The 27,784-nt window shown below is 35.2% G+C and overlaps 1 protein-coding gene across 1 annotated transcript in view; it reads right to left on the bottom strand.

Annotated features, from left to right (window-relative positions):
• PARD3 (par-3 family cell polarity regulator) overlaps positions 1 to 27,784 on the bottom strand; it is a 408,737-nt gene that overhangs the window by 210,746 nt on the left and 170,207 nt on the right. Inside the window, exons 6-9 of the mRNA XM_010007039.1 lie at positions 17,235 to 17,326; positions 14,157 to 14,240; positions 4,549 to 4,674; positions 2,850 to 3,232 (exon numbers count right to left, since the gene is read on the bottom strand). Of these exons, the coding sequence (XP_010005341.1) occupies positions 2,850 to 3,232; positions 4,549 to 4,674; positions 14,157 to 14,240; positions 17,235 to 17,326 (685 nt within the window). The remainder of the gene's footprint in view (positions 1 to 2,849; positions 3,233 to 4,548; positions 4,675 to 14,156; positions 14,241 to 17,234; positions 17,327 to 27,784) is intronic.

The following is a 27,784-nucleotide window of genomic DNA, read 5'->3' on the forward strand; positions in this document are numbered from 1 at the left end:
CCTACATATTAGCTGTAAAGAACTATTTTATTTATCTATACTTACTGTGCATCAGCTTACACCAAAATACATATAAACAAAGGCTTGCTGTAATGTCTTGCACTATCTTAATTTGCGTGAGCTATTAAACTAGACTGTTATACAGCCTTAATGGTATTAGAATATCTGCAATAACCCCTACATCTATATGCTAAAAGTTCAGGCCCTGACCTTTAAGGAAAGATAAACAGATATCCATTTTCATTTAGAAAAGCCAACAAACAATCCGCATTGACTGAAACATATGACTGACCTTCTCTTCTGACTTTATTAAACAGCTAAATCCTACGAAAGTTCAGGTTATTTTAAAATGCCAAAACAGCAATAAATATTAAGAAATCATAATTACAGAAGCACATCCTGTAGGGTTATCTTACCATGTCATTTTATATAATAAAGCTCATGCAGTATGTAGAAACACAGCTGTAATAAAGAAGGTCTGTCTGTATTGAAAAAGAGTCAATTCTCATACACTACATCATTAACCAGAATGCACAGGTTAAATTGAAAGCAAATTTCAAGATGAAGTCTTACATGCTTGTATTCCTTAATGCACCCCACAAGGACTTTTTAATCTAATGATGGTAATTGGTGAAATAACTGCTGTCTGTTAGCTACAAAGAAGGCACTTTTGTTAAATATCTATAAAGCCTGTATTATTACAACATCCTTCATTAGAAATAATCAAAGACAATCAACATCCCTATTGCACTCATATTTATAACAAACTACTTGGGGGCATCCTGAAGTGTTTCGCTTCATTTGTTGCTCCACATGTATGTTCTCAGAGTGATCAACTAAAGACAAAGTGAGAGAACATGCCTCTTTCTACAGCGGATATTAAGAAATGAAAGACAGCAACAACAAAAAGGCATCCTTCCTTACACATTTTTTTTAAAACCTCACCATGCATAAAACACAATACACTAAATTGTTTCTGTCTATAATCTGAACTAGGTGCCATTGCTTCATAAGCAGTGTTCTCACATAAGCAAACCCTTAGGAACAAATATCCCCTTTAAACTTCTGAAATACACTCTAGATACAGATTTAAAATGTTTTACTAGCATAGGAGCCATCAGACTTCTCTGATGTGAGCTAGATGTTTAAGTTTCTTATAGATCACTTTCCACCAACAGGTAACATGCTTGCCCTTCACTCCAAAACAATCGAATATATTGGTGCAAGCAAGGCTAAATTACATTACAGAAGCGGGGAAAGTATTTATGAGGCAGTATCCAGTGCAAGATGACCCAAAAGTAACATCACATCACAGTCAAAGAATCCATAAAACATTAAAATTCTCATATCTTATGAGCAGCTATAACTCCACATTTATTTCATGCAAAATACTGTGTTACCATCTTCTATATTCATTTATTGGTGCTTTTAAATTACACAAATTCTAAACACCCACTCCTGGCTAAGAATTCTTTTCTGCAATGTCTGAGTGGTACCTCTACAGGCTTCTGCAGTCACAAAAAAATACGTAAAAATCCCTGTAGTGACTGAAAGTGTATTTGTAAGTACAGTGATACCTTACTCTGCCAATAACAATTTTTTCCAAGCAGGATGATCTGAGCTGATGGCCTAAAGAATTTCTTGAAGGAGCATGAACAACAGAAGCAAACTGTCAACTCAACCTTATGTTACCCAAGTTTGTAGAGCTTAAAACTCAGCAACCAGAAAGAAGCAATCTGGTCGTTCATGTGAAGTTCATAGAAAGAAAAGCAAAATGTGAAACTGTAAAATCTATACCATTCAATGAATCGTCTTAAATATTTTTTGATAAAGAGATTAATTAATAAAAATTATTAACACCAAGCACACAAAATACCCTAAGTAGAAGATACTTTGAGTTCATGGAGAATTTTCTTAGGTGGGTAAACTTTTTGCTGTGTAATGTATATGCCATTCTTGCTGCTAGAGATCAAACTATATCTAACTTTAAACAAGAACAGTTTAATAACATAAAGTTTACAGCACGTATAATCCTTTAAAAAAAATTATTTCCCAAGAGTTCAGAAATACTTGCATTTAAATGTCATTTTATTATACTTCAGACTATCTTAAAAGCATCCAGATGGTAACTACCTAAAAATACCAAATTTTCTCACTTAGGACATTTAACACACCATAAAAATTCCGCGTATGTACCAATGCATCTACATGTGCACAAATAACACAGATGTTGAGATAAGTACACATTGCTTTCTCTTCTGCCCTTAAATAGTCTCTCACCCCCATTCAAATTGCATTACCATAAGGGCCAAGATAGGAAATACCTCTTTACATCTCTATCATTTAAACAAAGTCTTACACATCTCAGCAGAATAAAGAGAAGCTTCAGCTGAAAATCAAAAAGTTCAGTTTACCAACTGGATCTAACACACTCTTAAAATGTAACAGCAAAACCAGTTAGACAATTTGAAAAGTCATTATAATTGTAAAGTAGAGAAGTTGGGGCATTTTAGCTTATTTCTTTATATTTAACAGTTCACCAGCCCCTCGGTCTTAGCCAACAGAATGTGTAGCACTGAAGTGCACTTCTCTATTAGTTGAGTGATGGAAAACAATGTTAGAGTACTCTTCAAAACAGCCTTTTGCTAACATGCTGCACACACTGAATGCACAGCTGGACTCTTGCAGGTGCTGTCAGGGACAACCTAGCCCCTCAGCTTCAAAAATCAACCCATCATGCTCCCTCATGCTACTGCAAGTTGTCCTGTCCTACACAATGGCACTGGACGCATGTACAGACGCTGCTCACACGTAGTTCATGCCACATGTGGAGTGCACTAGTGCCTTACCTTTTCTCAGCTGGATGCTGAGCCTCTTCCCTATCTTTTTGGTGTTATACCCACTGTTTGCAGTGGAGGTTAGAACTTTCTGAGGTGATGGCACCACGCCCGAGGGTGGTTTCCCTGATGAATTCACACTATGAGGTAGCTGTGAGTAGGAGTCTGTCTGATCGGACGGGTTACCCGCTCGAGACATTCTTTGCAATGTGTGAAGTCCAGAATTGTTAATACTTTTGCCGTCAGCGTACTGGGGATCAGGGCTGAACCGGCTGGAGTAGTACATGTTCTTCTCGCTTTGGGACAACTGTTCGTACTGCTCTTTATTTGCCGCAGGGACCACGTGGAACCAAATGAAAGGCGTACGCATGGCTTGGCGAAACATATGCTGTGCTCTAGGTTTCAAAATGAACAGAAAATTAGCAAATTAGGACTGGCAGACTACAAGACATTATAAGCATAATTACTAATGTTAATTAAGCAACATGAGCTGACAGACACATTGCACTCAAGCATAAACCATGAAACTTGAATCTGTTCGCTACTCTGGTCTGCTTCATGCTAAAGATTATTGCCTTAGGGCAACGCAACTGGTAAATATGCTTAACAACTAACATACCAAACACTGGATTTAGAAAAGAAAAAAATTTAACCACAGTCTTGAAATGCAGACAGTTCTATGGCAGGACCACAAGAGTCCTTTTGCTTTGAACCTTGATAATTGCATTAATTGTGATAACAGTAATCACAGTTACAACAGAAATGCCATGATGAAAATTACACCATTACTGTAATTTGCTAAGACTACATGCAGCCTTGCAATAAACCTAGTTAACATTTTACTTTTTCTGATTTAGTAGTCTTTCAGGATACAACATTAAAAAATAGGAAAAAAAAATCTTCCTCCTGCACAGACAGACACTCAGCTCTAGGTCATGTCCCAAAGTACACAAAGTCAAGAAGTCTCTTCTCAGACTGAACAAGCAGACACAAGCTGCTTTCAACCATATGGTACAAGGTCCTGTTTCAATTGAGGGTAGAGTCAAAGAAATAAAAAACATATTTCAAATGTATATTAGGTACAGGACAATCATAACTTATATTCTTCTGGCCCTCAACATCTTAGGTTTTTCAGAAGACTGTGATCATCCTCAAAATCACTCATTTTCCGCACACCTCTTTTCTGCTTTCTCTTTCAGTCATCTGTGTGTGACTTTAAAAATCTTTCTGATTCACCATTTTGGGATTCTACCAAGTAAAAGCATTCACTGAGAAAATTTTTATGATATTTCAAACTTCTCAAGGACGTTTCTGCATATAACACTTCTGGTTCTCACACATGCTGAACCACAAATATTTTTTAAATGTTAAAATAGTTTCCACGCTGTCTGCTTATATTGAACATGAGGCACTGCAAGTAGCAAAAATCATATGGGAATTTCAGGAAAAACAGTTTATTAATGCAAGAAATAAAACAATTCTGGAATGGACAAATCAATCATATGTGAAGCACATATACTTTAATGACAATAATAATACTGATTTATTTTTTTTAGTTTGGCTAACTAAAAAACACTAATGCCTCTTAGTGTATCTTTTCTCTATTATAAAGACAAAGTTAGACAGTATTTTCTTATTTTCCTCAAATCACTGCAAGGTACAGTGTTAAAAGATTAAATAATGCAATACAACGTGTGGTAAGTACACTTACTGTTCAAATCTCCTATTCCGAAGGTCTCCATCATTAATTCTGACAATACAATCATTCTCACGAAAAAGGTTTTCTTGTTCTGCTTTTCCACCCTTCTCCAAACGCTTTACTAGCAGCCCCAGGGTTCTGGAATGTTAAGATTAGAAATTATTATTGTTTGAATACTTTGCATCATGGAAAATCCTACTGATTAAATATTTCACCATAAGCACTACAAAAGCTGCATTTTAAACCATCTTGTGGTACCTTGAGGTAGGATGCTATAGTTTCAAATAATTTATAAGCATTACCTGAATTTTCATCCTTGAGCCATGAAACAAAAAGCTTAGGTGAATCAAGTATGTCATTTAAAAGTAAGAAAGAACAGGCAGTGTGATGATAGCACATCCATCCTTGCAAAGGGCCTAGATTTCTCTGCAGCATAAGCTCCAAGAAACACCATACATATGAGAGCCAGCAGTTTTTCTGCTAGTTAACTGAAGTTGAACATGTTCAACTTAAAACTTTAATTTCTGAATTAGCAGAGAATACCACAGCCATCACTACTCCCGTGCTTCTGTGCAAGTGAAACGTGAGGTCAACTCATGTAATAAGCAGCCTATAATGAAGGGATGGATAGAGCACTCAGGAACTTCATGCAAACCAAAACAGCAAAGAGGAAATTAAAAACTTAAATTCAATTTTAATTCAGCAAATTATCTTAAATCAATTGGTTCAGTAATGACTGAAGACAATCACCATTTAATAGCCTCTGTGCAATGAGTTGGTCATCTCTGTCTAGTGCTTACCCATATTGTCATTTTAAGGACAATCTTAGAGAGAAAAGGTGAATATTCAAACTGAAATTATGAAATGGATCCTGAAGAGTGGATTTCTGAGGTACTGATAGGATAGTGTGAAAAGTCAGTGACATTTCTATACCTGAACTCTAGGATTGAAGAAGGATTCAATCTTCAGGATGAATTCTTGCATCAACACTGTATTGGACTTTTTAAAAGAAGATCAGCTTTACATTGAATTCCCACAGGATGTATCAGTGGGTCAAAATCACATCATCCAAGTCTAGAGCATTATTTTTTCAGAAGTACTTTTTCATTTCAAGGCATGGCGTGAAAAATACTTGATTGCGTTGCAGGAATTGCAAGACCACATATGTCTTTTAGCACAAAATTTTCAGTGATCATAGCACTTCAGTTCACACATACCTCAAAGTAAATCAGCAGTCAATAATGCTTAAAAGGATTCATCACGTGCTTAAAAGTTACATATGGACTTGAGAACTTCATCAAATGGGTCAGAAAAGCAAAATTAACTTTATTTCTTCCATTTTAAATTCTTCATTTACCAATTTATCATCAGCATATGCAAATAAGACCTTTATTTTAAGGAACAGTCATGTTTTCTCCTACAAGGCAGATGAAGGAGTAAGAGAAACGATCCTAGTAGTATTTCCATTTTGGACCCACCTAGAGACATTAAGATATGATGTTGAAAGGATCTCTACATGTAAACAGACTGCGAGGAGAAAAATAAAATAAACCATTTTGACAACACAAATCATCCCATGAAGTTTGAGTCAGACATTAAAGTTAACGTTAACATTCTGTTTCCAACTGTTTCAGAGTCTTTTGCAAATAGCTAATGTATTGCACCTTAGACCTGTCCAGCAGATCCATCAGAGACAAACCTTCTCCACCCTCCTTTGGTTCCTGATGGAATACTTGGGTGCAGTTACTGATGCTGAGATTGGGTTTGACTTTAGCTCAGCTGCTGCAATTAGCAATCTGTCACTTTGCATTAACACCAGTGAGCACAAGGGCCAGAAAGATTCCATAAAGCTAAAGAGCATGATCTCTCTAGAACACAAGCATTTCAGAAAAATGACCTCGAAAAACACAACCAGAATTAGTGTGTATCTAGTCCTATATCTCCCCATTCCAAATTTATGTTCTTTGGATTTGGAAAGTTCCACCTTCCAACAACCCAGCATCTCCCTTGAAAAAGGAAAATTTAAAAAAATAATTTAAAAAACACCAAAAAAACCCAACACACACACACACAAAAATCCCACCAATTTTCCCAAATTTCTCAAAGGAAAAAAAAATCAGTCTGCATGTTTGTTTGTTGCCTGTTTTTTTGGTTTGGTTTTCCTTTGATCAGCAAGGTAGTGAAACACTTTGTACTATCTAGATGATTTTGGCAGGTTTCTGTTTGCCTTTCTCTCAATTCTCTAATAGTCTGAATGAAAATTCTGTAAGTCTCAAACAGTCACACACCAATGGAACGACCATGTTCTGCTCCACTTATTGTACTAAAATTTCCTAATAATTATGAAGGTATGCTGTCAAAGGAAGTAAAACAAAACAAAAATTTAAAATATTGATTAAATCGCTTTGTCCTTCTGTTAACAAAAAATAAGCTTTGAACACAGCCCCAGATTTTAAAAACTGAGAAATAATTATTTTTAAAAAAAGGTATAGATTGCTTGTTAGTTGCAGAAAGCACTAAAATAACAGCTATCAAGGTTATTCATAAAAAGGAAAGAGACTCACTTGCCTTCAGAATTATAGTTTTGAGACATAAAAGTCATGATTAGAAAACAAGTTAGTGACTTTTTCACTTGTGAGTTGTTTAATTTCTCTGGAGAGACAATACATGTAAGCCTTAAAGTGAAGTTACTTTAGAGGATATCTCTAAATGGGGAAAAGAGAAGTAAGTAAATATAAATTTGGGAATGTTATAGGGAAAACCAATCAAAATATTTGAGGGGGACAGGAAAGAAATGTGTCCACTCTTCCTTTTCTTTCATTTCATGTCCAACAGAACTTTGATGCAGGTATGTTCCTCGGTAATACCAAAAGACAGCTGAGAATTTGGAGGTGCATGAAGTGCTTGCATGAGAGCACACACAGTACACTGCAACAGGTATTTTGTTTATATGCTTAAATATAAAAAAATAGCAAAATATCCATGTGCTAAATATAAAAACCTATTTTACACAAAGTAGAGCACTCCAAGGTAACACTATACAAAATAATATATACACTATATAAATATATATACACTATATAAAATATAGTGTATAAATATATATACACTATATAAAATAATATTATTTCATCTCAGTGTTGCCATGTACTTATGATTACACAATAACTGGTCTACCACTGGTTTCTGCATAGCATTTGTCTTGAAATGCTGCCTTGTGCTGTCTCACATTCTGGAGTAACATTAAGTTACTAATGCAAGATGCCTCTTTATGCATGGTTTGCCATTTCATAAATTTATTTAACCTAAGCTTTCAAATCTAGTAAAAACAGTACTAATCCTAACCAACAGTAAAATCTTACACATAAAAAACTACCAGTCAAAATTGCAAATAATCTTATTTTTTAAAAAGGCTAGAAGTTCTACTAATTCAAGATTGCTCATCTCAGACACAACATATGGTGCTCATAAGGATTTTGCTTTTTAAAATTTTTAGAGCTAGGTTAACCAAGGCATATAAAGCTAAAGTCCCTGAGAGCAGATTCAAGGCTGGATGAACAGTCTGAGTCAAATTTGAAACCAAGACCTCTCAGTGTCTTTTAATTTATTTATTTTTTTATATATAAACACATGGAGCAAAAGATCCCTTTAGGCATAGTTCCAGAAAAATATTCCTGAACGCAGTTCTGCATAGCAGAGTAAACTGTCCTAGAACTTGCAGAAACTGTATATTCCTGAAAATGTTAGTAACAAATGCCTATCTATATCCTACAGAATTTCTTCAACATATTATGGTTAGGTGTAAGAATATTGGCTCTAAAAAGAGCATTATGAGAATTCATGTTCACTGTTGCAGTAACTGGAGATAAACAGAGTAGACCTAATATTGCAAATTTGCAAAAACCTAAAAACAAATTGGATATTTTTTCCCTGCCATGTTCCACCACCATTAATCCTGATAAGTGAGGATGTAGCTCTATATTTTCAAGATTGCATTTCCTACATTAGGAAAACATAGATTTTGAAAGTCTGTAAACTAATCTAATATGAAATACAGAAGTCAGTATATATACGTTTAAACACAACCATGTAGCATACAAATATATATCTGCATTTGAATTTGCTTAATCTTGTTCAGTTAAAGTAAGTCAACATGTTTTCTAACATAAATTCTCCTATTATAAATGTTTAAAGCCATAACTTCTTCAAGAATGAGATTAAATTTTGTATGAACGTCTGCAAAACACTCTGCCACTCTACAACTCTGCTGAAATAATAATTATACATGGAAATTTGGTACCTGCACTGCTTTAGACTAATGTTAGCTGACATGGGGACAGAAGGGAAACAGTATCAAAGCACAGACCTCAATCTTTGTATTTGTTTTAAATACATAATTAGGAATGTAAACAACTTAGATTATATTAGCATTTGTACCACTGTATTTCCACAAGGTTCATTACTTTAATTATAGAATTCAAATAAACTCAGCTACATGTGTTAACATTTCAGTTATCAGTATAAATTACAACAAATGATAAAACTGGAAATAAGCAGTGAATGTTCTATTGACATCTAAATTGTCTGAGTTAGTCTGGGTAGTTCTTTGAAACTGTGAACTCCCCACATGCCATCCAGCTGTATAGACATGATGAACATTTGTCTTAATAAAAACTGACAGTGTAAATACTATGAGAGTAATAAAAAAATTACATTGAACATCTAGAATATGATTTGGCCATCACCGCCCATTGTATGTACACATTGAAGTTATTTACCTATTACCTGCATGCTAACTGGAATATAATCAAATCAGACAGAACAGAAAATAACTGATTTAGATGTTTATGTAAAATCACTAACATGAAAAGGCAAAAACAAATTAAGAGACAAAAAGGATTGATTGAAAAGCCAATGTGTAGCAGTTTCACGCAATGAAAGATCCCTGAGAAGTTTTACAGGAACATAAACACATTATAAATTTCCTGAGATTTGAAGGTCAGAGTAGGCAAACCAGCTTATTTGTTCAAGTTAAATTGTGGTGGCTGATCAATGCTAAATTGGGCATCAACTTCTTTGCACAACATTGACGTCATGGCACCGTTGCAGAGGCATTAAAATAACTTTATCAGCTTTCATGCCTGAAGTCCAGAACCAGTTTCCAATCTTTGGTAGTTACTCCTCAGCTTGTTAGATTGAATAATACTTCAAATTAAGTTTACATAATTTTTTTAAAGGCTGAGATCAGACAAAGAAAGACTTGAATTCAGCTAAAAGAGTGAGGGAATGGTACATTCATACCACAGGGAATCTTTCCCTAACGCATATGTTTTTAAGAACCATGGCTACCTTTGGGACCTAAAAGTTGAAGAGCAAGGGAGTAAAAAATGGAGATGCAGGTAACACACACGTCCTAGATGATCAAAAAGAACACAATTGTTAGAGAGGCACCCTGAAGGCAGTATTAAGGATTCTCATTATAGACAATGGCCATTAGATATTACTTCAGTTTTCTTTGTATCTTGAGTAAAAGATTAAAACTTTCACAGGGAAATATGAAGTGATTTGTAATCTCTAGAAAATGAAGGTCACTTCCACTAGAGGCAAGAAAAAAAAAAGACTACTGAACTGAAAAACATAAACAATTTCCTAGTACAGGGACTGTGTGCCTACCCTCATTTGATGTTTCTCATTTTTATTAATAAAGTCTGTTACATATGTCATTTTAAGTGATAAAAAGCAATAAAAATCAGTCTCTTATCTTTCCCATTCTTTTGATACTTCCTTAATAATTTAGGACAATTAGGATATATAACATGAAAACTTGGATTAGGCATTTTTAGCCGCCAGATTTTAGCTGCACAGTTTTATCTTGGATTTTGCTGCATGCTTCACTGGGAAGAACAGCTGGCAGAGCCCTACTTACTGCTCTGCATCAAAGTAATGTGCCTGGTACTTATCAATGGATATTCTTTATGGGGTTTTCAGATGAATAACCAAATCCTTTCCTGTTCTGTTTCACAAAGTAGACTTCACAGTAGTCTTGGGACTCTGGGACTATAACTTCCATATCATTACTCACAGAGATTTCTAATGTTATCTCATATATTCCTTGTCTCAGTTGAATCTCCTTCCAAATGACAGAAATAGCAGGATTTCGGAAAAGCAGCCAGGGTATAGAGCTTGAGAAGATTTCAAAGACTGTTAGAAGCAGAAGAGGCCATATAACAGTAAATTATACTGTAATTACTATGAAGCTTGCAGAGGAGAACTCAATGTAACCCCATTTATGCATGAACATAACCCCCATCAGCCAGCATTGCTCAAATGCTCTTCTTAAGGAACTGAGCACTTTGCTCTCCTCTCCAAAAACCTAAGAAGAAGGAAGGATAGGTACTAAAGGCAATTTTGCACAGATTTAGAATCTGTGTTCCATTTATGCTTTCCTTGCATTCATTTCCTCTTTTTTCTACTGTTACTTAAACACTTGCCTCTTTACTTTCTATTCTGTTTTTTTCTGCTTTCATTTTCATGCCCCCTATTCTGCTTAGCACTGCATCTATGCCAATGCAAAAATGTGCAAGCAGGTTTTGCAAAAAACATTTTTACCTTGGAAAACTTCACAACCATAAGGTGATAAATACATATACCCCTCCTCTCTTTTGATATGGTAAACAAACTCTGTTATCCAAAGCATATGATCAAAAAGGCCAATAAAGGATGGATAAACTTCTAGAGGTAAACAGAGTGTTCATAGAAGAAAGTTTGACCACATCTGTATAAACCAGCAGTACTTTTCCCAGAGAATTATGGAGACTTTTATATCATTTTCATTTTTAGAAGTCTCTGTTTTATTAGGAACAGAAATAATTAGTAGCATCTATATAGACAAGGCAGAGATCTTTACAGATTTTGTTCAAGATCAAAAGCCAGATTCTTACTCCAAACCCTCAAAAGACCATAAAAAAGACAAATATTTCCTCAATAGAAATAAAGGCCATAGTTACAACATAACATTTTTTAGAGGTTTAGGATGTTTGTTTTGGGGTTTTTTTTGGGGGGAGGGGGTAAAAGGCCCCTGCTTATTGGATAGGAGAAAAAGGAGAGTATCACATTAGAATGTTTTTACAATTTTTCATTTTTTAAATCAATGATTTAATCACCATTGTCTATTGAGTAACATTTTTTAAAGCGAACAAAAGGAACCAAAAGAAAAATAATTGATAACACAGCATAACTGGAATTGAACACTAAGCAAGTATAAAACAACAATGGGCAAATGGACTAAGATATATGATATATCTGATCTTTTCTTTTTGGACATGCCTCAAAGTCTTTACTGAGTCCTGTGTTTGGTTTTGTATATTTAGGTTTCTGCTGAGCAGACCCTTTGCTCAAGTTAGTTAGTTCCCCATCTCATGCATCATTCTGCTTTGCAGCCAGAGGAGGAACAAAGAGCAGCCACGTACTAGAGTGAGAAAGAAGTAGGCAGAAGAGGATCCCTGCCAAGCATCTGCTCTCCCTTTGAACTACCAAAAGGAGCACACCAAGTTTATCTTAAATCTGCTTAAAAGATCTGGAGAACCAGGAGAAAAACAAAACAAAACACACACACAAAAAAAACCCCAAAAAACAAACAAACAAAAACTAAAAAATAATTTTTAAAATCCAGCAGATTGTTTAAGAGGGGCTTGAAAAAGCTCAGACAGCAATTGCACATACCATCCATTTTTCAATGAGGGTGATTCTAGTACTGTGAAGTAGATAAACTTTCATATAAAAAATATTTATCTTGCAACAAAATTTGATGGTCAGGTATGTCCTGATTCTAAACATCTATATTTAATACTGGCTTTCCTCTCGTAAAACTTTTATCATGTAATCCCAAACTCAGGACAAAGAAAAAGAGTTAAAAGTCCTTCACAGCTCTTGGCACAGCTACCAGACTTTAAAAAAGTGAGATATTTTATTTCTGTGTTTATGGCTGTTTCATTTTACATGCTCTCATTATGTATAAACAGTTTAAGCTTTGCCTCAGACTTGACAACCACATTAACATCCTGGAAGTGAATTTTACTTAAGTTGAAATTCTTATTCAAAATGTCAAAATATATATTTCTAACATCCATTTTATTAAACAAGTATGTAGTAGGCAGCCAAGACTCTTAAATGGGTCTTTTTCTTGGCCTTCATACTGTCTAAATCCCAGATAACTGTGAACATTTCAACCAGTTTCAACTTCATAGGATTTACCTCTTAGCTTATGTTTGACATACCATTCACTGACACCCTTTCCATTCCCACAGTGAATTTAGAAAATTTCAGATTATGGAGAGAAGAATTTACCCCTTTATGGAAGTTTTGCTTACTACTATAATCCTCAGAAAAATTATCCTTAAATTATTAAAAAAAATAAATAAAAAAAAAAAAATTCTCATAATACACGTCAATATGGCTATGAAAGTATTTTATTTAAAGTGACAACTGCAAATAAAGCTCCTAAACTGTATTTAAAATCCTCTGAAGGTATTTGGTATAGAAGGAAAAATACATTAATCATTTTTCAAAAGAGGACCTTAATATTTTTGAAAAGAGGATATTAATATTTGAGATATAAGCATAGGTATAGCAAGTTAGTTTTGCTCTCAATTACTAAACTGAAATTACTGCTGAGTCAAGAGACATGTAAGACCAAAACACCCCTCCATGTGTAATCACAGATTACTTTTAAAAATATGTATCTGTTCCCCTTTTCCTTAAAGAGAGAAAATACAGCGTATACTTAGAATATGCATCACCAAAATAAAATGCGTCTATATTCCTGAAGAACTATCATTTCTCAACATACTTATTAGCTTCAAATATACCACCAACTACCACTACAAAAGTTAAGCTCTTTTTCTGATGTTTATAACCCTAAATGTTAAATTTCTGCTTTAGCAGAGTAAGCATTAGAGGTGATGCATTCTGTTTACTAATACAACCCTCCACATAATATTTTTTAATTTAAAGGACTTCCTTTACTCTTTTTTCTCTAAACAAACCAACTTCAGGAGTTCCAGCCTGTCATACAATAAAATGGGTCCACCTTCCCCAAAACTAGAATGTTTCAACTGGTTTTGCTACTTCATTGTAACCCCAGCAGATGGGACAACACTAAATACTGAGAGCGTGATGCTTGTTCTCTCTTCCACTCTTGTTGGGCACAGGCATAGGATGTCCCTGGTTTAGTCTCCTGCTGTCCTTTGGGAACGTGTGGCTCTAAACAGTCAGCCAGGAAATGTTAAATAAATATCTACCTGAATTAAAGCAGCAGATTATAATTTTTAAGATTCCAAAAGGAAACATCTCTATACTCTTATTTCCCATGAGACTACAAAAGAACCTCTATTAAAACCCCACCATTTTAACTCCTTTTAAGCAGAGTGTTTCCATTCTAGAGTCTGTTCCAAGTAAAGAGTCAGTAAACTTGCATTTCTTCCTTTCTTGGTAAGTGAGATGGCCTTTTGAAAAACATTCCATATTTTACAGAAGGCAAAGACACCCAATACAAAAATTAACACAACTAAGATAAAACAAGGAAAGTAACAATTCAATTAAAAGCCTACACGATACGTTACCTTCCACCTCGGGCACTGAAAGGCACTACATGGATTCCCAAAGGCCCGCCGTCATTGGAGACTTCTACGAGCTTTACCATATCACTGTGAGACAATGATGAATGAGGGAATATGAACATGTACTGTGAAGGAACCAAAAAACCCCACACAAACATATATAGAAAAACAAAACTATTCCAGAAATTATATCATGGTGATGAAAGCATTGTGGAATGTTACGTACCTGAAGATTAATCTGATGGCATGAAAGAAAACCAATCATCAAAAATAGTTCAATTAATAAAACAAAAATGAAAGATTATTTTTTTGTAAACTTAGTTTGCTACATAAAAATAGGTATCATCATCATTGTATGCATATTGTTGGATTTCTTCCTTATTCTAAAGCTACATTTTACGTTAACTTTTTGGACCATTGAGCAGAAATACTTTAAATACCACAGGCAATTCTTCCACAGACGATTAAAGCTGATCATAGCACTAGCGTGCTTTATCTTTTCTTTATCTTAGAGAGAGCCCACTCTAAGCCTTAACATTAGCTTTCAAATAACTACACCTTAATCAAGTAAGAATTAATAGATTTTTAATTGGTTGAATTATTCTAGTTTTAGAACTCATTAATTTGGTTTTCTTTAAAATTCCATTTCTTTTACTGGAAGATTGCTATATCTGTATCTCCTTACAAGGGTAAGTTTCTGAGGTAAGATTTAACAATAACATTCAAAACCAATGAGAAGTCCTGAAGCAACTACGGATCTAGTTTTCAATTATACTTTTTGCTGTAGAGAGGGGTAAAGAAAAAAGGAAGCACAGGTTCAGAAAGAGACATGAAAAAATTATAGAAGTAGATTTGGATCAAATCTACTGGTGCCTTTGAAACATGCCCACATCTGGAAAGGTGGAATATGGCCCATAAATCAGAAAGAATTATAACCAAATGAGAAAATAATACACTGAAGGCCAAACCTCTCAGTAAATCTGGAAGTGAGAGATCTGAACAAAAGCCACAATCTAAATTTGTGGGTTATGCCTCTCTCTAGCATTACATACTTTTTCCATATTTCCTGGCACTACATACATATATACACAGACCTTTAAGAAGCTTGTTTCTCATAAGCGTACAAATCAAATTTAATCTAGAAATGGAGGAAAGAGCAAGACCAATTCCCTATGACAGCAGTAAAAGACTTTCTAACTCCTTCAATAAGCTTTTGATCATATTGTGACCCATCGCAAAAACTTGCAGCACTTAATCTGGAGCCTGAGAATAACCAGCCCACATATTGTTAGGAAGTCAACAAAAATTCAGCATTACAGTTGTGTTTATATTTCTTCCACATTATTTTTTTTTATATACTTCAAGGTAGCCTTCACATTTGTTGTATTCCTCAATTTGTGTCTGCCTTTTTAACTTGTTTTTTAAATAACACAAATGGAAAGTCTCTATCCCTGTCGTGGCTGTTGAGCTCAAGAAAGCTTTACAGCAGCAGGAGAGCTGAGAAACCTCAGCCAAAAACGTGTTATTCTTCAGACCTGGACCAGTGCTTTAAGACTGACAGTGTTACAGCATTTGGTAAGGTTCCCTATCCCAGCTGCTGTACAGGCTAACTTAATTTTGTCCTCACTGTACATTAAGGCTAAGATTTCATTAGCCAGTGTGCAAAGCAGCTCACAGAAATCAGCCAATTCTTTCCACCCCCTAAAGGTGCTCTAAAAGATGTCTTTTGTTATTGGTATCCCTATGGCTCCCTATGATCAACTTCTTTCTGACTTTCCCATTTGCTTAAAAGACAATTGAGGGCTGAGGAAAAGAACAACTGAAAACTAATCTTATTCAACTGGAACTGTCATAAGTGTCACAGCTGAAATTAAAAAGAAAGCCAGTTTTCATATCCAGCCTACACTTTAACTTGTTCTACTGATTGAGTCAGTAATCTTCCTTTTTTCCAAAAACACACATTTGAGGTCTAGGCACTCATTTTTATTATACTCTTTCTTAAAAAAACACCCACCCAAATTCAAATTTTAAATCCGGTCAAAGGCAAAACAAAAGCAAACAATTCATTCCTAAGAGAGATTGCTTCGATTTTGTTTCCTGATTTCTCAGAAGTTTGGGCCAACTATTTCAAACAAACATACATAAGTGTGATATCTAAACAGAAAAGAATGAAGTAGCATATGACGAAAAGGCAATAACTTACTTAAAAGCAACCCCAAGAAGCATTAAATTTGACAGAAGTGCTGCAAACACTGTTTAGCAAACAGCATTTGGAAGTTACAATGTAACAGGTTTTGTAATTGGAAAGGAGTAAAATTCTGCATGTATTGCCTAATAGATACCAACATGATCTTTATCTAACATTTAAACCCTCTACACCTAATTCATAATTTGCTTCAGAAATAAGAGAAGCCCCATGATTTATTTTTATTTAAATGTAATCAATTTAAAAGATTGCATTTAGGAGTAGAAGGTATATATTCTCATTAATTCTGTAGTGAGGCATGGATCAGCTCTTTGCAGCAAAATGCAAAAGGTCAGGCTTGCTGTATCTCATGATGACATGAAATAACTTTTACTGATGTTTTTAAAATTTGCATGAGCTTTTGAGTCTCAAATGACATCAGTTTTTATCCATTCATGATGTATAAGGCTTTTGACGACAGAATTTATGTGACCCCCACATACATCTTCCCAGCAGACTGTGAACTGGTGACAGGGATTAAAATTTCCCCTTTTGAAATTCTTGAATAGTAATTTTCTTTTTTCTAACACTGACCCTATTCCTTCTGTCAAGTTTTCAGAGTTCCATCAAATAAGCATCTTCTTTGAGGCAGAAAATCTACTGTAGCATCAGCACTTACAAATGTCAGGTTTCTAAAGCTCACTTTTAACACAGACTTTTAAAACTATTTAGAATCTGCTTTAAAAAGGTCCAGGAAGCAAATTGTTTTGAACCAAAATGACATACAACCTTACTTTCTTAATAGCAGTATCACTCGTGCTACTCTGAGTTTTTCACTAGTTTATGCTCAGTCTCAAGACTCATCATTAAAACAACGTGTTCTGCCAATAACTTACTCCAGAGAAAAACTGGAAGCATTCTCCAAACCAGTGTCTGCATGTCCAACAGGCTCAACTCTGCTGTTGTCCTCCTCTGTCCGTTCTTCATCCTAAATATTAAAAAAAAGTAAATAATAACTTAAAGCTAGGTTTATTAGGTTAATTCATTTTAATAATGCCATATTACCATTGTCAGATTGTTGGGGTAACCACATGTGATGTGGAAACGTGTGCTTCCAAAACTACAATCTTTTCTGTTGCTGTCTGTGACTGTTGTAAATTGTTTTTATTTCCACTTCATGCTTTTTTTCTAGTGATATTTATAGTTTATTCAGTTCAATATCTTAATTTTACTATAGTTGTAAGAGCAATGCTACAGAAGCTATCACAGTGAGCATTTTGTTAAAAGGTAACCAAGTAAACACACAAAATCAGCTCATGGTCAGCAGTGTTTGGGCAAACTATTGACAAGCTCTCTCCAGGCAGGCTATTAGGGACTCTACTGTAAAGACACAAGACAGCTCACTCAGGCTCATCTGCAAATAGTTTAAAACAGTATAAGAAAATGGTGCTTGTATAATTCCATAAAGTATCAAGACTTCTTTAAACATTTTATCCCAGGCTTTTATTAATAGCATGCCAGAAAAGGCTGACATCAAAGAGTTACTTGAGGATATAATGCTAACCATTTGATTTTATTTTTAATTTGACTTTCCAAAAAGTACATGCATTATTCACTAAATGTATAAACTTAATGTCAAAGTTGTGAATGCTGTACTTTCAAATTTAGATTAAGGTAATTAAAGAACTACCAGCAAGAAGATCTAAAACCATTCTTTTACCTATGTTACTCATTTCAAGCTTACACTTTCAATTAACCACATGACCAAACAGAAAATATTATAAAATGTGAACAGTAGGTTTCAAATGCAGACTTCTAGAGCTACAGCCATCAAGTCAGTAAAATAATAAGTGATTGGTTACAAGTTTAGCAGAGTCAGACAATATATCAAATTATTGAAGAGATATTAAAGGCAGGCAGAGGCAGTTGGTAATGTCCAATTGACATTTCCAAGCAGCAGGCTGGATACATCAAGCTTCCACAGGCTGTAGATATGCCTTGTGCATCCTGGATAGCAGAGCACTGCATGAAGTCCTGCTACTTGAAGATTGATGATCCTGTGTTCTGAGAGGCTTTAATATGCACTTCTTCGCCATCTATCTCTGTTAAGCACTAGGCAAGTAATACATTTCAAAGGTTAACCAGCATCTTGAACCCAGCCAGAAATGCATTATTAATGGAAACAAGAACTCAAAATATAATATTTTCCATATAATAAAAGTTGCTTATAAACCAAATATAAAGGATAATCTATATCATTCATAAATACGACATAAGTTAGTGTTTACATTTCTGTAGTTACTGATTTCAGATGAGGTTCTATATGTGCCACTGAACAAGGGTTTAAAATAAATAAATCTTCCAATCTCCATGACAATTCTAAAGCTATATGCAATAAGATACATATAGGAAAGACAGAAAACTTGGGAGTTATTTCACATTAAAAAGAAGCATTCCACTTTGTTTCATATAGCACCTTACAGATCACTGTTGCCATGGGTTTCTTGTTTTGAAGTTACAGACATTGGTGATTGCAAAAGCTACATATTTATACAGCACTGAAGCTGCAAGTCTAAAATCAGAACTCCTGATGAAACACAATTTTGAATCTTAGTATGTTAAAAGGTCATCACAAATGAATGTTATTTTGTTAATACAGTGGTTTTGGCAAATGCAGAATAAGTATACAGACATGTAAGAAGGGACTGAAACACTGTCTTCCCATCAGTAGATATACCCCTGCTAGTAAAAACTGCCTAACTCTATGCTGTCATTTTAGTAGACATCTATATATGCACCATGTTAGCATCATTCATCTAGTACCACTTGGGTTCTACACTTTACCATGCTTTAGTGCTTCCCCTGATTAGTATAAATTAAGTGTCTTTGTAAACAGATCTCCTCCTGCCCCAGTCAGCCTTGGCAGCAGTCCTTCAGACTTGCTTTCAACAGAGCCGCTTTGTGTGTGTCCTCCAGAGCCACAGACCACCATGTGTAACTCCAGCTAAATCCTTCTTTCCACCACTATCCCGCCCTGATTATATCTTCACTCTCATTCCTAGAGTCTCCCAATATCAGTTCATACTTAAGCCTTTCCACTTGTTGCACATCCCATTTTCTTTTTTTTTTTTTTTCTGTCCCACCTGATGGTCCAGAGGTTTGCTCTGCCAATGGACAGAGAATCCCCCTGCCTGACCCTGAGCCAGGACAAAAGCAGCAGCCAACTCACCTGCCTCCTGCATTTACCATATATTTTAATATTAGGATATAACACATCAGAAACTGCAAATCAAATGCTTTGTAAAACAGATGCTATCTGGCACCATCATATCTACTTTTTGTGCCTTTTGTATTGAGAATTATAAACACAGCAAGTTTGGAACCAGACTCACTGTCAGTTATCCAAGCAATTAAGAAACAGCAGCTCTCACACGCCTCTGTCTGGCTTTTCCCGGACAGCAGACAGATCTGTATCAAAAACATGCATGTGCCTGTAAATAGATGCTTAGAGAAAGAATCACAACCCTAACAAAAGTACTACTGCCATAATCAACAGATGTGTGATGTATCCTTTTAAAAATCTTTAATGTTACAGTAATCAGGCTCTCTTTTCTTCTCAAAATAACACAGATTTTTATTTACTTTGAAGTGAACGAAGAGAAAAATTGGACACCTGCAGAGGGTTTTGACTTAAAATTCTGCTTTACTAAGAAAAGTAACTAGCTGTGAAAATCTCTCCATTGAGCAATTATTTCTTTATTTGGAAAATAGTTTTCTTCTAAAAGGCAAATTCCATCTGGATGTGCTATCATGAGGTAAACCAAAAAAAAGGACATTTAAAAACCAAGAAAGTGTCCAGGAAGCCAGACAGGTATTATTGCAGGCATTTCTCAGAAATAACTGTTTTGAGCAAACTCCCAAACTTGTTTGGTTTCTTTTCTCCCTCTAGTAACACTGACTCCTGCTATATCAAGCAGGAATCCAGCTTTTAATGTACGGCCACTACAGATAGAATGGGTTTGTTGTTTTTTTTCCAAAAGGTAAATTAAGTAATTAAAAGATTACTTGATTTTTACAGCAGAGGGAAAAATTTAAAGCACTTCTTCCAGTGTACTTCTCCATACTTGGATATGTTTGGTGTAAAGTTCCCCCCATTCCCTTCTGCTGGGGAGGGCTTCTCACCTGGGCCTCACTGTGCCATCAGGCAGGGATGTTCCTAAAGCACATCTGCCATCTGTCATGCATTTAGGTGACATATACAGAGATGAAACAATAAAATGGCATCAAAAGAAAGTAAAGTTTGTAAGATTTGTCTTAATTTAAGACAATTAGGATTTCAAAGCGCTATTCTTACTTTTAAATGGATCCATACAAAATTCCTGTCTTACAACAGCCAAGTTTGTGCACAGGTACACACAGCAGCAGATTGTTTCACATATCATTTTAAAACAAAAAACACCACCAAAAAAAACCCCCAAAACCCGACCACTCTTTTTTTTTTATTATCATTCTAACTTCTGTAATAAAATTATCAACTGTTCAGAATGCACTCTTAATGCTAGCAGTTCTGCATATAGAAAAACCTTTTTCACGGTTGACCTGCACAGCATCAATAAAATATATGTGAAAAGTTGCCAATTTGTTTTTCATTTTTTTTAAGAAAATTTCCGTATCACCTTAGGATCACAAAATCCTCTGAGTAACGAAATCTTAGCATTGCACTTGCCAACAGAACGTTATTCAACATATATGAACCCAAACACACCCTTTAATTACATTTTCTCAGATTATTTCTGAGTGAAGACTGCCTTGTTTCATTTACAAAGCTTAAAATGAGCCATGCCTTTCCTATCTTACCAGACATTTTATCTTTCGTTACCAAAACATCAGCTTCCACCTCTGATGAATCCACAGTTACTACCAGTCACTATTTCATCTTCAAAGAAACACTTTCCCACTCATTTTTGCTGCTCAATACATTTATAATGAACTCCCCCAAAACATGCAGAACTTATTCACATGAACTTCTTTTCTAGACAATCACCTGCAGCGGCATCCAGGGACTCTGAATAAAGTTAGTCCAGACACTTAAATTCCTACATGTTCTATTTATGCAGTCTCTATTTCTAGGTGCCTGGTCTGAGTTAGTGCTAATTGCAGTCTTCTTCAGCCCAACACAACGGGAAATTTGTTCTGAAGGCATACAAGAACTCTATAAATCTGTCTCTCTGAAATGCAAGAGCTACACCTCCATTCTACCAATAACTAGGGGGGAAAAAAAAAAAAAAAAAAAAAAAAAAAAGTAGTATTTGGGTTTGGCTTGTTAGGCTTTTTCAATTCAGAAGGATATAGTAGTTACTGTGTTATTGTCCAGAAAGTGATTGGTTATTTTAGTGATAAAGGCTATGTGAAAGAGAGTAACTCTGCTTTCAAATTACTTGAGCACTCCATGGCAAGGTCAGCACTGACCAACTCAAGGGAAAAAAACTGACTGGTCACTTATGTAAATACTAACTATCCTGTGCACAGAATAAATCCAAATTAACAGTAAAGAAAGGGAAGCTGTATTTAAAGGTTATGGCAATACATGTGTGTATGGACCCATGCAACAGTTTCACCACCAACCTCCCTTCTGCAACCCACAGTGCCGTTACAGCCATTCCTCATGTGCCTCTACCTTCATCTCCAACACCAGTTACAGGCTCCCTCTCCCAAACCTGTGCCTTCCTGCCCTGACTTAGCTGTTATCTTACACTAAATTTAGAGAGTATAATCCTCCACCTTATCTGAGTGCTGGGAAAGGAATAATGCAAAGCCAGGCCAGGCTGGGTACCCAGCTGATCCTGCAGCAGGAAAAGCTGGCATCGCACCATGGGGACCTCACCTCGGAAAGCGTGCTCAGCTGCTCCAAGATTTAACGTGCTTAGTGAAAAGAGAAAGTCTGGGAAATTAAGCTGTAAACTGAAGTAAAATCTGTTTGCATAGTACGCAAATCAGGTTTTTTTCTGACTTGTGAAGTTGTTAAATGAACAAGAAATTGAGCCTCAGAAGAAAGACGGGCTGACACCGGGACACAAGAGCTACACAATGGAACTGTCTTTTAAAACTTAATTAAACATGGTTTCTGTTTTTAAGAGTTTGCAGAGTAACAGCAGTAAAGTCTTTTTGCACAAGGTGCATGTTCTCATTATACAGCACTTTACTTTCAGCATTTCTACTAGCATTAGCAACAGAGAGCAGGGTCTTGAAATGGCAAGCAATTGTAACCATCACGATAAACAGGCAGAGCAGTGTGAGCAACATATGATAAATACATGAGACGTACACTCCTCTGCAAATAAAATCGTTCAATAAACAGCTTCTGTGATTTGGAAGGAGAATTCCCACTTATTTGTTTACTAGCATTTAATTTTTTTTTAATTTTAGTGTAGTGAGTGAAAATACTGTGAATACCAAACAGTAAAGAGCAATATATAACTTCCAAAAGGTACTCCAGATTTTAAAATAGAGCAGGACACACTATCAATAATAATAATAAAAATAAACTTCTGTAAGACTGCACAGCAGTATTTTTTTTTTCCCCAGCCAGGACACAACAAAAATAATGCTTATGTCATTAAAATACGCCCTTCCTTTCATCTTTCCTTTTTCATTCTCTTGCACTTCTCTGTAATGATTATGGAAGAAGAGACCTTATTTGCTATTAGTCTCCTGGCAGCTGTGTTTTATAAATGTTTGTTTGGTCCTTGCAACATAAAGTAGGTTCTGTCTCTGTATAATCAGACTTGATAGGAAACTGCTCCTAAGGGAACTATTTCCTGTGTCTTAACTAGCACAAATATACCAGCATCAGGAGTTGTGCTAATGTTCTCACTTCTTGATTAACTGGCCAAATCTCCAGAGAATGGCAATTTTCAATCAAATCTGAAGAGTAGTTATAAAGATCACATAGGGAAAAAAAAAAGTTATTGAATAAAAAAAAAAGGGGGGGAGAGGGGGGTGGCTCTCCCTCTTGAACACAAACATATATATTAGGAAATCAGGAATAAGCTTTGTGTAATCCTATACTAGATGAAGTCCTATACTAGATGAACTGCTATTAACAGTAATCCAGGGGAAGAGAGGTGTGAGAGAAATTCTCCATTAAATCATCATCCCATTAAACCAAAATACCCACCAAAAAAAAAAAAAAAAAAAAAATTAACCTTTTACATATATAAAAATTAGTACTCTCATCTCAGTCATCCCTGTGTTATTCACAGCCTTGTACAGGATGGTTATCCCACAACTCAAAATGGCAATATTCATACAATTGGTATATGCTTCAATACTTTAAAATGAAATTTGCCTTGCTCAGTCAAATCAGTGAACACAGAGGAGCACAGAATTGAAGGGACTTCCCAGGTCTCTGATGAATAACAAATTCATCCCCTGCTATCACAGACAGTCATCTCTTATTTCCCATGTAATAAACTGATCAAGCTGTACCTTAAAACTGGTTGGCTTCATGACGGCACTACTGCTTTTGCAAAATGCCTCAAAAGTAATTGTTTTTAAAGATTTAAAGACAGATGTATTTGATTTCCTATTGTCAAAAAAGCAGAACACCAGATAGCCAATGAATATAACATGATACAATGTTCCTTTGACAAACCTGTAGGACACAGCATTCAGTTTTGACTAACATTTTTTCATGTCTAATGACTCTCCTTAAAACATGTATTTACAATCTTGCAATAATAATAAAAACTGGACGACCTCTGTAGTATCTCAATTATTTTGTAAAATGCCTTAGTGCAGAGGTTTGCTGAAGTCCATAGTCTTTATGGGCTCAATAACATGATATAATTGAAACCACACCCATATATTCTGTAACAGTTTGGTGGCACACACCTCTATCACACAGCTTGCCCAGCTAATGGCACCAGCACAACACAAATCCTGCTCATGCAGAGCTCCCATTAAAAAAGGCTTTTACTAGATGATGCTGCAGTTAATTCTTTTATACAGTAGGCACTGCAGACAGCACTGAAAAGTATGAGAGCATTTTAAGAGCCTTAGTAGGTTAGACAAAAGGTTTCCCTGCTAGTAGATTTAATGTGAGACATTTTGCTGGTTCTGCTTCTTTACAGTAAAGAAAATCTCAGATGTGACCTTACAACGGTAGCTTGCCAACAAACAGCACGAAATGCATTACAATTCAAAGGGGGTTTTTGTTGTTGATTGAACATGCTTGTTAATTAATGTAGCCCGATGGTCTGTGCCTACCAGAAGAAAAAGAATAGAGGGGGGCAAATAAATAAATAGAGAATTGCTAATACTTAAGAAACTCGGCAAACCCACACAAGAGAAATGGCACAAAATGGGATCTAAGAGAGAAAGAAAACCATAGTAATGTCTAAAGCAGTGCTTATTTTCAAGCATTTCACAATGCGCATTGCAATAATATTTCATAGTCTGTTGTTTAGGTGAAAAGTACATTTGTTTTCCCTAGGCTGAGGGCCTCCTGCTCCAGACCATTTCAGTGAATTCTGTGTGACCTCTGACCACTTGGATATGACACTTTGAAAAGCAGTAATATTAAAATGGATCTTAATTGTCTCAGTAGTAGATACTGAGCCACAAAATGCCTCTCCTTGCCCAAAGATAGCAGATGAGCTTCTCTTCCTTATCCCCTGGAAACACAGTTTATAACCTATTTTTTAAACATTTTATTAGATCCAAGGCACCTAATGAATTTGTGAGTCAGTTCTCTTACAGAGCGACCTATAAACAAAACCAACCACAGCCCACAGGAGTAGCCAGAAAAGGTTTGGAATGACCAGGCAGGGCACCACAGGGCCAACAGTGCTGCCTGTGGGGGAGCCCACTAAAAAGTTTTTAAAAAGCAATGTGATGATAGAAAATAAACCAAAATATTCAATGCAACAATAAAGTAGTAAGCTCTCATGAGCTAAATACATGAAATAAATTAAGCATGGATTTCCACATTTTCAGTATTAACCAATGCATCTAAAGAGGTCTCTGAAGAGCTGATCAATAACAAATTATAGACGTGTCCACTCTATTACAAAAAGAAGTACTTGTCTCATAGATTCATACACAATTATATCAAATTACCTCAAATATCATTGCCTTAAAAATAAAATGGATACATTTTGTGTAACTGCATACTTACAGATTATATTCTGCTTTCTTTTTTTCCTCAGGATACAAAACATATTTCTTACACAGGCAAAAATGCTCTTTCTTTGTTTTAAATAAGGCTTATCTGCAGACTACTTCCATGTTTAAATCTCTGAATTTTTATACTCTTGTCATATAATTCACAGACTAACATACAGACCACCAGGATCCGTCAGTGTAAAACAAATATTAGGTTCATGTTAAATACAGATTCAGAGTCATACTTTGATGTCGGAGTCATGTGCAATATTTTAAATGGAAATAGTTATCAGCTCTGTTTGAAACAAGGCTGCAATTATAGGTCAATGTATAACCAAATTCCCCTTGAAAGTCTAACTCAAAGGCCAGGTCTGGTTTTGTGCAAGCTTTTTTCTCATTTACCATGAATAATGCAGGAATTACCTCAACTAGAGAGACATCCTCACATGGTGAGTCAACAGGAGTGTGGCACTTGCCATGTAACAAACATACTTCTGGTTAATGACTTCGTAAGTCATTTATTTTCCCTTTCATCATGTTAACCAATACATGCCTATGCATCTGTATGTACCACCACCACCTCTAGTTAACTCATACAATATACCACATATAAAGAGAAAATTGTCTCTGCATTGGCATAAGGTGCTTTACTTGAATTATTTCACAACAGGAGTGATTTTTAGAAAATTAAGTCTGGTTTTCTATAAGAGCTTGTGTTGTCACTCCACAATTTCACATTATACAGATCTGTGATTTCAGGACCAGGAAAGAATAAAACAGCTAGCATTCATTTTATATGAAGAAATTGATGTTTATGGAAGGAAAAAAATACCCACAATATACTTCTAACATGGAGTGTGTTACTATGGCATCCAAGAATACTCTCTCTTTCTCTTTGTGTATATATATGTTTATATATGTGCTTCTAAATACATATATATAGAAGGTCATAACAGCAAGTATATTATTTTGTTCTTAAAGTAAGGAAAAATAAATTACATGGCACTGGTACAACTATAGTGTGTTTGTTTTTTCAGTTGAGTAGTCTAAAGTAGGTCAAGTTAGCCACATCCATTATTTCTCCTATAAATAGATCCACACTGAGTTCACCTACTTCTAACTAATATAGAAAACCAGAATTTTTAACATTTTTTCCTTTAATCTAACAAGTTAGCTTATTCTGTATATAAACATAAAAAAAAAAAAAAAGACATTAAGTCCTACGTGTATTTTAAAAGCTGAAGAAATGACAACGGATACGTGGAAATGGAACACATGCTTTTTTTCCCCTGCAGAAAACCAAATGTACCTGCCTCCACCTATAACTTTAGAGATCTGAAAAGACTTCTGCAGAGATGTATTATACATGAGTCACATAGTTTCCCCTTGGTATCAAGACAAAGGAAAGGATAAAATTCTGCATAAATCACTTCACATTTTCCTCATAATGCTCCTGAATATATTATTATTCCCTCACCTTTTCAAAGACTGCGATTTTCATCCTTCTGAAGATTTTTTTTTCTTAAGATACAAAAATCATTTCTTATTTAGCAACTTGAATTTGTCATTAGGCAATTTTCAAACAGGTCTCATAGCTCTTTTATCCTTATTCATTTCTTTCTTTTCTTTTTTTCCTTTTTTTAATCTGAAATAGTCCCTTGTTGCTTGATTTGCAAATCTGTATCAGCTCACAAGGATTTCACCAGCTTCAGCCAAGTACAGAAGAGTTCAATCCCCTTGAGTACTGAACCTAACAGTCAATTTAGAAGCAAGCAAAAAGTATAGCACTCTGCACTCCATCACACAAAACATCATTTTACTCACACAGGTATCTTCATAAGAAAAATTCAATTCCATACATTTTTCTCAGCATGGCTCAGGACTGTTTAGAAATCACAGCAGTAACTTCCTAAAGACTTGACTTCTAAAAAATTTAATTTAATAATCTGTTTTCCAATTATTTGAAGTCCCTGCATTGGTGGGAGCTTAAAGTTAGCATGTATTCTTTAATTTGTTTTTTATTTTTCCTGATTTAGGAACTATAACTTTCAAAGGTTTGGCTTTTTTATTCCTAAAAATCACTGCTAATTTTGCCCAGAGAAATATAAAAACATAATTATACTATTTTATCATCCTCCTTAAATAAGAGTACATGGGTTTCCTCTCATTTAGACAGTAATTATATTAGGTTCTCATTTGCTAGGATTTGCTAAAGTGTAGCTTTAATTTATTACTTTTCTGTTTAAATTTCCACTGCATGAAGTAAAAAATACCCATGTAT

This window comes from Chaetura pelagica, unplaced genomic scaffold (genome assembly GCF_000747805.2).
Source record: "Chaetura pelagica isolate M959 unplaced genomic scaffold, ChaPel_1.0 scaffold17, whole genome shotgun sequence".
Classification (NCBI taxonomy): Eukaryota; Metazoa; Chordata; class Aves; order Apodiformes; family Apodidae; genus Chaetura; species Chaetura pelagica.